The 11,735-nt window shown below is 45.2% G+C and overlaps 1 protein-coding gene across 1 annotated transcript; it reads left to right on the top strand.

Moving 5' to 3' along the window:
* The first annotated feature begins 2,735 nt into the window (after window positions 1-2,735).
* LOC136501803 (auxin-responsive protein SAUR76-like) lies at window positions 2,736-3,793 on the top strand. The gene has a single exon (XM_066497339.1). The coding sequence runs from the start codon at window positions 3,022-3,024 to the stop codon at window positions 3,412-3,414; it is 393 nt and encodes a 130-aa protein (XP_066353436.1). The 5' UTR covers window positions 2,736-3,021; the 3' UTR covers window positions 3,415-3,793.
* The last annotated feature ends 7,942 nt before the right edge of the window (window positions 3,794-11,735 follow it).

The raw sequence follows: 11,735 nt of genomic DNA on the forward strand, positions 1-11,735 counted from the left end.
CTTCTGCTCCCACACCAGCATCCGCCCCCAGCCGGTCGCCGCTCCCACGCCGGGCTCTACCACCGCGATGGGCTCCGCTCCCAGGCGGGGATCCGCCACCACGCCGGACTCCACTCCCGTGTGGCTTCCGCTCCCACCCACGCCGGGCTCCGCCACCGCGACGGCCTCTGCTGCTCCTGCACCAGCGTCCGCCACCGCGCCGGGCATCGCTCTAGCGCCGGTACCCGCCTCCGGTCGGCCTGGAGGGCAACTTCGCCCATGGCAATGCTGGGACCCACCCGCATCAGATGAAGCTGCTTAAGTCCTCTTCGCTGGGCTTATAAACTGTACTTTTTTAGCAAACGAATATTATTTTTCTCTCACAATAAATCAACCAATAATACTTTTAGTCACGGCTTATCAGCCAAACAAACAAGACATTTAGCTTTACCATCTACACTTTGCATGTGAGAGATTGACTTATAAGCCATACTTTTTCAATCAACGAATAGTTTTTTTCTCTCACAACAAATCAAATCAATAGTACTTTTATCCATGCCAACAGGGCATTTAGCTTCTACGCTTCGCATGTGAGAGCGCATCTTCCGGAGATTGTGAGCAGAAGTTGTTTCCTGGAACCGTTTGAACAGAGAAGTGGCAGAACAACTTTGTAAAGCTATGCCAAAATCTCTACCAAACATGCAATCGACGCACCTTTTAACTTCTCGAGCTAGCTCTACGGTTGTATCCCGGGAGTTTGGTGTCAATGGCGTTGGAATTTAATTTGGAACACTCTAGTTTTTCAAAGTTTTGCATTATACTAAGGTTCTTAGTGACTGTTACAAAGCAATGGTAATAATTAGGAGAAATAGTTCTCTTTAAAATAATGGACGTGTTCGGCTGGCCAGATTTGGCTGGCTGGCTATCCTTTTTTTAACCGGAGCAGTGTTTTTCTCTTAAAAAAAAACCTATATAAACAGTAAAACCGGTATAAACAGTCTTTTTAAAGTCCAGCCGAACACTCCAAAAATCAGTATAACATAGGTGACATAAATGCTTGGTACATTTATGTGGACTGCTATGCAGTTTCAGTAACATGCAAACAATCCGTATCATCCTCCACTATCTTCAATTATTATTATAAATCTATCAAAAATACAAGGCATCCAAATGTTGCTATTTGTTTATGCTTTTCTATCATCTTATAATTTGATCTAACATTTAGTTAGTTGCTTGTATTGGTTTTTCCATTACCTTGCCTTTTTATCAGAACTAATGAAAGAACACATGTATGTCCAACTCACATATGCAAAACTTTTATTCCTTAAGAAAGTCTCGCAGCAATACGTGAGGTATCGTTCTACTCCCTCCATTCCAAAGTATAAAATGTCTAGGCTTTTCTAGATACGTAGCTACACAAATATGTCTGATACATAATAAAAACAATATATCTAGAAAAGTCAAAACGTCTTATAATTTGGAATAGATGGAGTAATATTTATAGGTGCTTATTACATCAATTACATGTGTAAATAGTTTTTCACTTGTGCTTTCTTGGTACCTCTACAAATCCACATGCTTTTTCTAAGGGCCTATTTGGATCAACTAAAACTAATAAAAGTTATAGCTCATCAAAACAGAGGTAAGCTTATTGAATAACTGATAAAAGGACAATAACCCAACTAGCAATGATCCATTAGGTGGCTCCAACCTAGTTTGTAGCAGCAAACACAGACATTTACATCAATATATATCAACAGTCCACCTGTCTATAAGTTAGTGATATTTGCAGCCAGGCAAGTCCGAAAAATGTTGTTGGGTTAGAAGCCTATGCCTGAAAATATTAATGTGAGAATATGCTTAACATGGATGTGTATTAAAATATCTATGATGTGAGAATAGCATATACTTATATAGCTTGATTAATAAACTAGATGATTTAGATTAATATTGTTTTTTGATTAACTAAAAATAATTTATTAAAAAGTTAACTACACTTAGGTCTTGTTTAAATCCAGAGTGTAAAGTTTTGGAGTGTCACATCGGGTGTCACATGAGGTGTCGCATGGGGTGTTCTGATACTAATAAAAAAACAAATTACAGAACCCGTCAGTAATCCGCGAGACGAATTTATTAAGCCTAATTAATCCGTCATTAGCACATGTGTGTACTGTAGCACCACATTGTCAAATTATGGACTAATTAGGCTTAAAAGATTCGTCTCGCAAATTAGTCGCAAACTATGGCTCTGTTCGGCTGATACATAAGCTGGCTGATAAGCCGGCTGGAGCTGTTTTGTTGTGAGAGAAAATACTGTAGATTCTAGCTGATAAGTCGGTTGATAAGTTCAAGCGAACAAGGCCTATGCAATTAGTTATTTTTTAGCCTATATTTAATACTTTCCAAGGAAGTAAACTTTAGGGGAGGAACTAAACAAAGCCTTAATAACTTAATTACTTTACACGCTAACTAATATTGTATGTTTATATAATAACACAAAGTCTCATGTATTTAATAATAGACTAATAGTAACAGATTATTTTTTTCCAAATAAAAATATTAATTAAGTTGTGTTCCATTAAATGGCTAATAATCACAGTCATTGGTCCAGGCAACCTCGGGAAACAGCAGCCCCAGGCGCTCAATTTTGCTTGCCTCGCTGCATACGCACACGCACTTGCCTGCCTCAGGAATCTCATCAGGGCTCAATTCAGACGAAGCACGGGCAAGGTCCAGGCAGGGTTTGGACCCAGGCAAATACGCTCCAGGGTCTCATCCAAACGAGCCCGTCGGACATGCGGTCCCCGGCCACCACCTTGCCCTTTCAAGTTTGAGGAGCTCCCGATTATATAAGAAGCGGCTTCCGGCCGTCGCCTCCGCTGCCTTCTTCCCAATCATCACCACCGAGCTCCTGAATCCTCTCGCTCAAACCTCTCTGTTCCCCTCTCTCTCTTTCTCTCCACGCAGAATTCGTGGTCGTGGGTCGTTGGCTACCGCGCGTCGCATCGAAGGAGAAGCGGCGGTGGAGAGGGCACCCATCCAATGGCGAAGGGCGGGCTAGGCAAGCTGCGGTGCATGATCAGGAGGTGGCACTCGTCCAGCCGCATCGCCCGCACGCCACCGGCCATCATCGACGACGGCGCCACCATCGTCTCCGGCGGCGGCGGCGCGTCGTCGTTCCACGGTGCGGACGAGGTGCCCAAGGGCCTGCACCCGGTGTACGTCGGCAAGTCGCGGCGCCGGTACCTCATCGCCGAGGAGCTCGTGGGCCACCCGCTGTTCCAGACCCTCGTCGACCGCACCGGGGGAGCGGTGGCGGGTACTACCGTCGTCGGCTGCGAGGTGGTGCTGTTCGAGCACCTGCTGTGGATGCTGGAGAACGCGGACCCGCAGCCGGAGTCCCTCGACGAGCTCGTCGACTACTACGCGTGCTGACCGCACGCACAGAGCCCCCGGCCCGCCGGAGCTGAAAGAAGCTCATAGCTGCGGTAAACCCAATCATTCCGTGCGTCTTGCCAGGGGTATGTAGGATCTTGGTACTACCGAATGTTGCGTTGCTTCTCGCGTAGCTCTCGGCGTCGGTGCTAGTCCAAGAGGCGCACTCGCTGCCGATTTACTTCCACCGCTGTTAATTTGATTGTTGTTACTGTAGGAGTTTACCATATATGCAGCCCAAGACCGCTGCCGCTCTTTCGATTGGATTCCATTCCATCTTCTCCAATTTCCTCGGTCGTGTAACAGACATTTCCATTTAAATTTCCTTTCCTCAGTGTCCACAGATGTACATTTCAATGCAAGAGCTTATATTCATTGATTGCCTTAACAAAGAGTTGGGGAGGACGTTTTTTGCTGCATCCCGTTCATTTTTTCCCCCAGTTCTGAGATAGAGAATTCAGAATTACAAAGGAATTGGTTGGAATCATCGAAAGCGAAAGTCCCTCTCATTCCAACACCCTCGTCTCTGTCTTCCAACGGAGAGAAGAGAGGACAGCTGTGTGCCAAAACAAACAAACTCCCATCTGCCGTGACAGGGACAGGTGTTTCCACTCCACGGCAAAATACGAGACGAGGCCGCACGTTTGGGTGCCTGGGCTCCCCAGTCCCTGCTGGCATGGGGGCCAAGGCCATATATCATCGTCTGTTTGTTAGACAGCTTAGTAGTCCCTGTTAATTAACTTAGTTTAATCTTTAGCCCCCGCAGATCAAGCAAAAGCTGTGTCAAGCGCGATAGAGTAGGTTTTTTTTCTTCTGTTGCAGCTTAACAACAAGCAAATTAAGCAGAGTAGTCTGCATTTCTTCACTGGCGTCTCCGACAGAGATTCTGCACGATCATATAAGCTGCATCAAACGGTCTGGTCATCTGCGATCGGTCGTGAAGAATTAGATGGTCAACTCGCGGCCTGTTCGGGAGGCCGTATCGTATCGTGGATTATTTACTGCTGGCTGGTTTGGTGTGAGAGAAAAACACTGTTCCTGGCTGGAAATTTACGATCGTTTACGAGCAAGCGAACAGGCTGTCGAGGTGTCAAAAAGCTCCACAGGCAGGCCACGGTGTCATGTTCGTTTGGCTTATAAGTCGTACTTTTTCAGCCAACGAAATGTATTTTTCTCTCACAACAAATCAGCCAACAGTACTTTCAGCCGTAGTTTATCAGTCAAGCGAAGGCATTGCGGCTGGCTGGCTGCAAGCTCGCAGACTCGCAGTTGCCATTGCCACTTGCGCCAAGCAAGTGTGCGTGCAAGCTCATTTCGGATGCTTGCAGGCTAGCTACCTTCTCTCTTGCATTGGTCGTCATTAGTGATTAGTCTACGGCTAAGCCCTTCTTTTCTATCGTACTCCATTGCAAATCTGCAATGATTTGAGGCACCAATTAATTAACATAAGAAGAGGCGCTCTCGCTTAGCTTAGCTTTTTGACCCTTCTTTTCTTTTGCAACCTGCAGTTACACACACTAGTCTAATCTGCCGCCTTTTCTCCGGACAAAGGGTTTCAAGGGTGACAACTGTGCTGCCGATTAAAGCACGGGTCGTGCCACCATGATTTTGGCCCTGCCGGCTAAGGATGAAAACGGAACAAATCGAACCGCATCGTTTTCTATATTTAATTCGATCAAATCCGTATTTTCTTGTCCGACTTTATCGTTTTCAATTTCGCATTTCAGATGTTTCATATTTGAAATGTAAAAGTAGAAAACGGTTTAGACATTTTTTTTTGACCGTTTTCTACTTTTCTACTTTTAATTTGAAATATTCCGAATTGAAAATTCGGTTTAAACCGAATTTGGCCAACTGCACAGGTCATACAGCCCAATTACAGGTTGTTCATCACGCAACTGCGTTCTTTCTACTGGTGGCTAGCTGCCCTCTCTTATAGACAGCGCCCAGCCTCATCTCTCTTCACCTCACGAGATGGTGTTAAATGTCAGGAAACCAGCAGCATCTACACGAAAGCCCACCTGGGCCATAGCCCATCAAGCTCATCGGTTTAACCTCCACCTGCAAAGTCAATCATTTGATAGTTTTTGCATCAGCCGAATAAATCTTTGTGACTCAAAAGAAAAATCTGAATAAATCTTTAAAATAAAATACTACATCTATTCTAAAAAGATTAATAAAATTATTCTGACTCAGTTCGAGTTCATGTTTCTATAATATGCACTTGTTAATTATTATATGCACTTGAACTTAATCATGTATGCACTTAGTCATGCACTTGGTCTACGGGTCGGTATTCCGTATTGCGTTTTCATATATCGACCGTGTTCGACGTAAATCCGCTCGAATTGGTTCGTTTTCGAAATTCTCGATAACTCGTAAGTTCGCGTTCGTTTTCGTGTCCGGTTTTACCGTTTTCGCTTTCGTTTTTGTATTTCAAATGTAAAAATAGAAAACAATTTAGGAGTTTTTCGACCGTTTCCGACCGTACTGCTGCTCACTCGAGGTCTCGAGGATATGATGGTTCTCAACTTCGATTTCTGAAATGCTTTGCTACGGAGTAGTGCTGGACAAGAATATTTTGACAATTTGCCTTCAGTTTAGGTGACGGCTGGGCCGGCCGGGTAGGCTATCTGATGAGGTTAGTTGGCTTTTGCCGGCTGGTAGCAGGTCGCCTGTCTACGGCCTAACCCAACCTACCAAGTTTTTTTTTTTTGGCGTAATGGGTGTTTTCAGAGACTGCTAAGTGCTGATGCTAGGTGAACGTATACAGATATACAAGCAAACCCATGAGTGTTATCGTACAACCTTGCACTGAATTAGTCATTCAGTCCAAATCTATGCTAATTATTTCACTCTGCATTTTTTTGATGAAATACCAAGTCCAAGTCGCCATTGCTTCGGCAGATCAAATTAGCTCTATCTGCCCTGCGTCAGCTCCTCAATCAAAGGACGGAAACTGTGTCGCCTTAATTTGGAGGCCAGATATGCTAACCCGTGTCCTAATCAAACACATTAGTGTCGGTACTACCGACCGACACCTGTGAGCAATAAGAACACATCAATGGACAATGGATTCTTTCTTCTTTTGAGTACACACGTATACGGCAAATAACCCCATTTTTTGGTTCGTTCCTGTGAACAAAGGGGCATTAAACTCCATAGTAGTACAATTTTGGTTGTTTCCTATGAACAAAGGGGCATTAAACTCCATAGTAGTACAATAAAATTGGCTCTTTCTAATCATGCATATTTTGTGTGGACCTCTATTTTATTTGGCACTGTAGCGGTCGGCCCAACCAGTTAAGCAAGGATCTTCATCAAGATTTGAAGACTATTAATAGGATGTTCATCGAGATTCAAAGTCTCGTGTGCACCCGCCTCGCCCATTCAGCTCGTGTTCATCATCGATCAGCGCAAGTTTAGGGACTGTTGGTGTGCTTTACTCTTATCCATAAGTGTGGGGATGAAACGTTGTGCTAGCATCACGCGCAACTAAGGGTTTCATGGTGAGGGAGAGAGGAGTGGCGGCTAGGGTTTAGGGAAGACAGAACTATATATCACCCCTAGCCCCACACCTCATATATATAGACTATGCTAATAGGCTTTACCCTAGAGGGCTATTAAGACTCTCATAGATCAATTAACATCCTATTTTGGTCCACGAATGGATCCACTCAGCGAGAAGTCAAACAACTTTAATTTAGACTAATTTATAAAAAAAATATACTAGCATATATGACAGCGAATAATTACCATTAGATTAATCATGAAATATATTTTCATTTTTTTATTTCATAGTATAACTATCTGAAGTCATAAATATTTCGTCAAATCCAATCCCTACCTATAATTGTTTTTTATAGAGATAGTATAATCAAAATTGTAACCAACCCTCCACCCCCCCCCCCCCCACCCCCACCCCAAATTCTATAACCGATTCATAACTATAGAAATATTTTCGGGCCCTTCACTAACTGAGCCTAGAAGTCCTCAAAACTAAAATGGAAATTCACAAAATGGAGAAAATCATTGCGGTCATTATAGGAAGTCTAGGAACTTAGAGCATATCCTAGTATTGAAGGAGGACGAAATTCAAATCGGGTAAGGGATCATTCCTTCTATTGATTTGATTAAAATTCTTTTTTTCCTTTTCTTGTCTCTATGATTTCCAAAGAATGAACCTACGTTGTCAAATATATATAGAAAAAAGAAGAAGTCCATTTCTACTCCATCCGTTCAATACCGTAAGAAGTTTTGACTTTTCTGGATATATTGATTTTATTCAGTATCTAAACGTAGTGTATATCAAAGTATATAACAAAAGTCGTGTATCTAGAAACAACAAAACATCTTACAGTTTAGAACGAGGAAGTAGTATACATATATATTTCTAGATTCGTCACCATAACCCCCTTTTTTTAAGGAAACGGCAGGGAAGTTCCCTACCTATTTTTTTCTATTTTTATTTTCTGTGAAATACAACTGTACAGGGGGGATGTACAAAAAAAAAAACAAATACAAAGTACAAGGCTTCCAAAGCCCAAAAACAAAAGAGAGCAAAAATTACAAGTGATTCTCTCTCCACACAAATAAAGGGTCCGAGATGCTCTTCTTGGCTTTGATACAGACATGGTCAAGATCTTTCTTAAGAGGTGCTCTCAGGCAGCTTGGTTATCAAAAACAATTCCATTTCTCGCTTTTCAAATTACCCAGCACGCGAAGATGGAGATTTCTCTGGATATGTGACTGTCAAAGTCTGTTCTAGCTTGGATGATCATGTCCAGAGGCTGAAGGTTGAAGTTCCAATGAATATTAATAGAGTTCCAGCAGTCAGCACTAAATGGGCACTCAAAAAACAGGTGGAAGCAAGTTTCCTCAGGGCCATTGGGGCAAAGAACACAGGAGTAGTCATCAAGATACATATTCTTTCTCCTTAAGAGGTTTCTGGTACTAAGTCTATCTTTAAGCAGAAGCCAAGCAAAAAAATTGTGTTTGCCCAAATTACCTGATTTCCAAATCCATTTAAAGAGTGGTGATGCCTTCAAGGATCCCTGGAGTTGGGAATATGCCCTCTTTGAGAAGAAAGTACTTCCCCATGTATAATGCCAAGAATCATGTGTATTTAGATCCCATTGTCACTGATGATTTCCTGAAGATCACTGAGCTGCTGTGAGGCTTGCATTGATAAACGTAGGAAAAAGATTCGGTTGGTCTGGTTACTGAAGAAAAACTGAAGGGAGCAATTTGCCTTCCTGGTGTAGGAGAAGAGGTGTGGGTATTTGTTTTCCAGAACCTGACCAGTCCAATTGTCTTTCCAAAAGAAGACAGAAATACCAGAGTTAGGGTGGCAAATCAAAAGCTTTAAATTTCCCAAACAACTTCATGATATCTTTCCACCAAAAGGATCCACTTGGGCATCTATCATGGGGTGTGATGTTAGAGTTCTGGTATAACTTTAACCAGGTTAACTTGACCCAGGGAATGTTTGCATGATTGTAGAATTTGTCAAGGAATTTCATTAGCAGAGCTGTGTTCTGGTTTCTCATATCAATAATCCCAAGTCCACCTTCTTCTTTGAGCCTACAAGCTGGTTCCCAAGCAGCAAGGTAGGTGCCTTTTCTACTGATATCTCCCTTGCTCCACAAGCAATGCACATGTAATATGTGGGCAAGACAGAAAAAACAGAGTTGACCAGTATGAGTCTCCCTTGGCATGAGAGAAATTTACTTACTCCTGATAATCTCCTTTCCATTTTGGTTAGGAGAGGGCTGAATTCCTGCACAGAGGGTCACCATAACCCTACTACGTGTGCCTTCTTCATGTGCTGACTGAGAAGTGAGAACACACGAAGAGACTACGAAACCACCACAATCCACACTTAGCAAGGCAAGCTTTGCCAGCATGGGTGAAGCAATTTGGCTCTCCTCCACCTGCAGCAGGCAAAATCTTGCCAGCACGAACCCCAAGATAACTTCACCGGAAAACCAAACACTAGTTTTATCTTGATATGTGTAAGCAAGGCAAGGCAAAATCTATCCAGAGATCCAAACATGCCTGTTGTCGTGGGCCTGCGGTGTCATGCATGGGTTCGCTGCAAGTATTGTGCTTGTGCTTTTCCTATAGCGCAGTGCGATGATGCCATGCTGCGTACGGCAAATTCTTGTGACAGCTGTTTGGCGTAATCATCTACTAGTCTGCAATGATTTGGAAGAAGCGCGGTGGATAGCTTGTTTAGTTGAGACTTGGCTTTTGAAAAAGTTGTTGTGAATTGTGGGCTGTTGTGGGGGTATGTCCCCTGATACTCACAAGACAAGACATGAGCCATGCCATCAGAGGTGGTCCAGCCCACAAAATCAAGACGTGCGGCGCACGGTACTACTTGGCGTGCACCGTAAGGCTACAAGAAGATATGATTTACTAGATATTATAATACTAAATAGGATACTTTCTTTTTAACCCTACCTGTCCAGAGTATATAAGGAGGGACAGGGGTCCCTTAGTCAACATCCTCATATGGATCCTAGGCTTAGCCTAAGGCACCTCATCTCATAATACAATACACCAAAGACACAGGACGTAGGGTATTACGTCAAGCTAATCACTGTCTCTTACGTTCTGTGTCACCTTTAGTTCCCTTCACTCGCATCTCCATCGATTCATCGACAGTGGCGCGCCAGGTAGAGGATGTGCGTGCTTATCCCATGATGAACCAGATGGCATACCTCGACATCAACGTTGACCGTGGCAACCTAGTTGATCGCAGCGGTGTCCCGCACGACAAGCCTCAACATCCGGAGGCAAATTCACACTATGCTAAGCGGCACAAGATGGTTCATGGAGTTGTTCGGCGGCAGCCTCGACACTCATTGATGCATCCTTGCATCTAGGGCCGATCGCCGTTGTCCCTGCTGACAGCAACTGCACCTATCACGTGATGATGTGATGACACCGGAACGAGGCTATAGTGGCGGGCGATTAAGATTTTCGTCAACATCATTGAAAGGCGATTTGACATCATGAGCGCGCATGTGGGCATCTTGCAACAAGCAAATACAGATCTTGCCTGATCACATGTGGGCGTGAGGCAAGCACGTATAGATCGGCTACTACTCATCTACTTTCTCGTGGCCAAGCTCCCACGTGAGATCAATTTTTGCGGCCGCACGTCAAAAGGCTAAGTAATGTTAGGATGATCTCCACCAGTTGGCCAAACGACCAATTGGGCCCTTGATCTATGCCCTGGCCGGGGGCACTCAGACGGTTCTTCTGGCTGATGGGCCCCCATCGCACAGCGCCATAAAAGAACGGTGGGGGTTGGGGCACAAGACATGAGGTCACCGGTAGCTGCCAGCCCCACCCTGAAGTTCCTAATCCTAGACCGATCGAGAGGGGTGCTGTGAGCGACGAGAAGCGCCATCACCTTCGTCGCCGCCATAGCACCGCACCTACACTGCTGCTGCATTCGACGATCTGGACCGCGCCTGCATGGCTTCCCCTACTCCAACACCAGTGGCCATGTCGCTGTGTCACCATGGCCGCGACTGCGCTTGGCGGCCCAAGTCTTCTATCTAAGCTAAGTATTACCCACTGATCTACGCCTAGAAGTACTTTCAGATCCATCAATGATATCAAAGCAGTGTTGTGAGTATGTAGATCTAGACTGGGGTAGAAAAGTGAAAAGAAATCAAGGAGATGAATCGGATTAAACCCCAACCTTAACACCAACCCTAACCCTAGATGGATGGACGAAGAAAGGGGAGGACCTACCCGGTTCCTCGCCGCCATCGCTACCGCCACGCGCGGGAAGAAGCACCGTCACAGGACCGCTCGACGGTAGCGCGCTCACCCACTGGGGAGCGCGCGCTCTGGCAAGGGGACCCGCGGTGGCACCGCCCTTCTTCTTTCGCGTCTGCTGCTTTGAGGGCTGACAAAGGAGAAAGGGATCTAGGGTTTAGGGAAGAGTGTGTGTGGGGGCGCAAAGAGCACCACCGCGGTGCTGCTCAACGGCGCCGCGCGTGGCTCTGGCCACATGCATGCACCGGCGAAGGGCGCCATGACGGCGCCATCACTCTTCTCTTCGGCCATCGTGTTTCAGGTGAGAAGGGGGAGAGTAAGCCGATGGTTGTGGCGAGGAGAGAGAAGCGGAGGAAGAAAATGAGGGTTAGGGTTTCGAGAGCGGAGCCACGCGGCGTCAAGGGCAACGTCGCAAGGTCACTCAACGTCGGCGCGCTCAGCCTCGGGCGAGCGCGCTCATCGGTGAGGGACCCTGCGGTGGCACCACCACTCTTTTCCTCTGGTCACCATGAGCGGCTGCCGCC

The sequence above is a fragment of the Miscanthus floridulus genome, chromosome 13, assembly GCF_019320115.1.
Source record: "Miscanthus floridulus cultivar M001 chromosome 13, ASM1932011v1, whole genome shotgun sequence".
Taxonomy (NCBI): Eukaryota; Viridiplantae; Streptophyta; class Magnoliopsida; order Poales; family Poaceae; genus Miscanthus; species Miscanthus floridulus.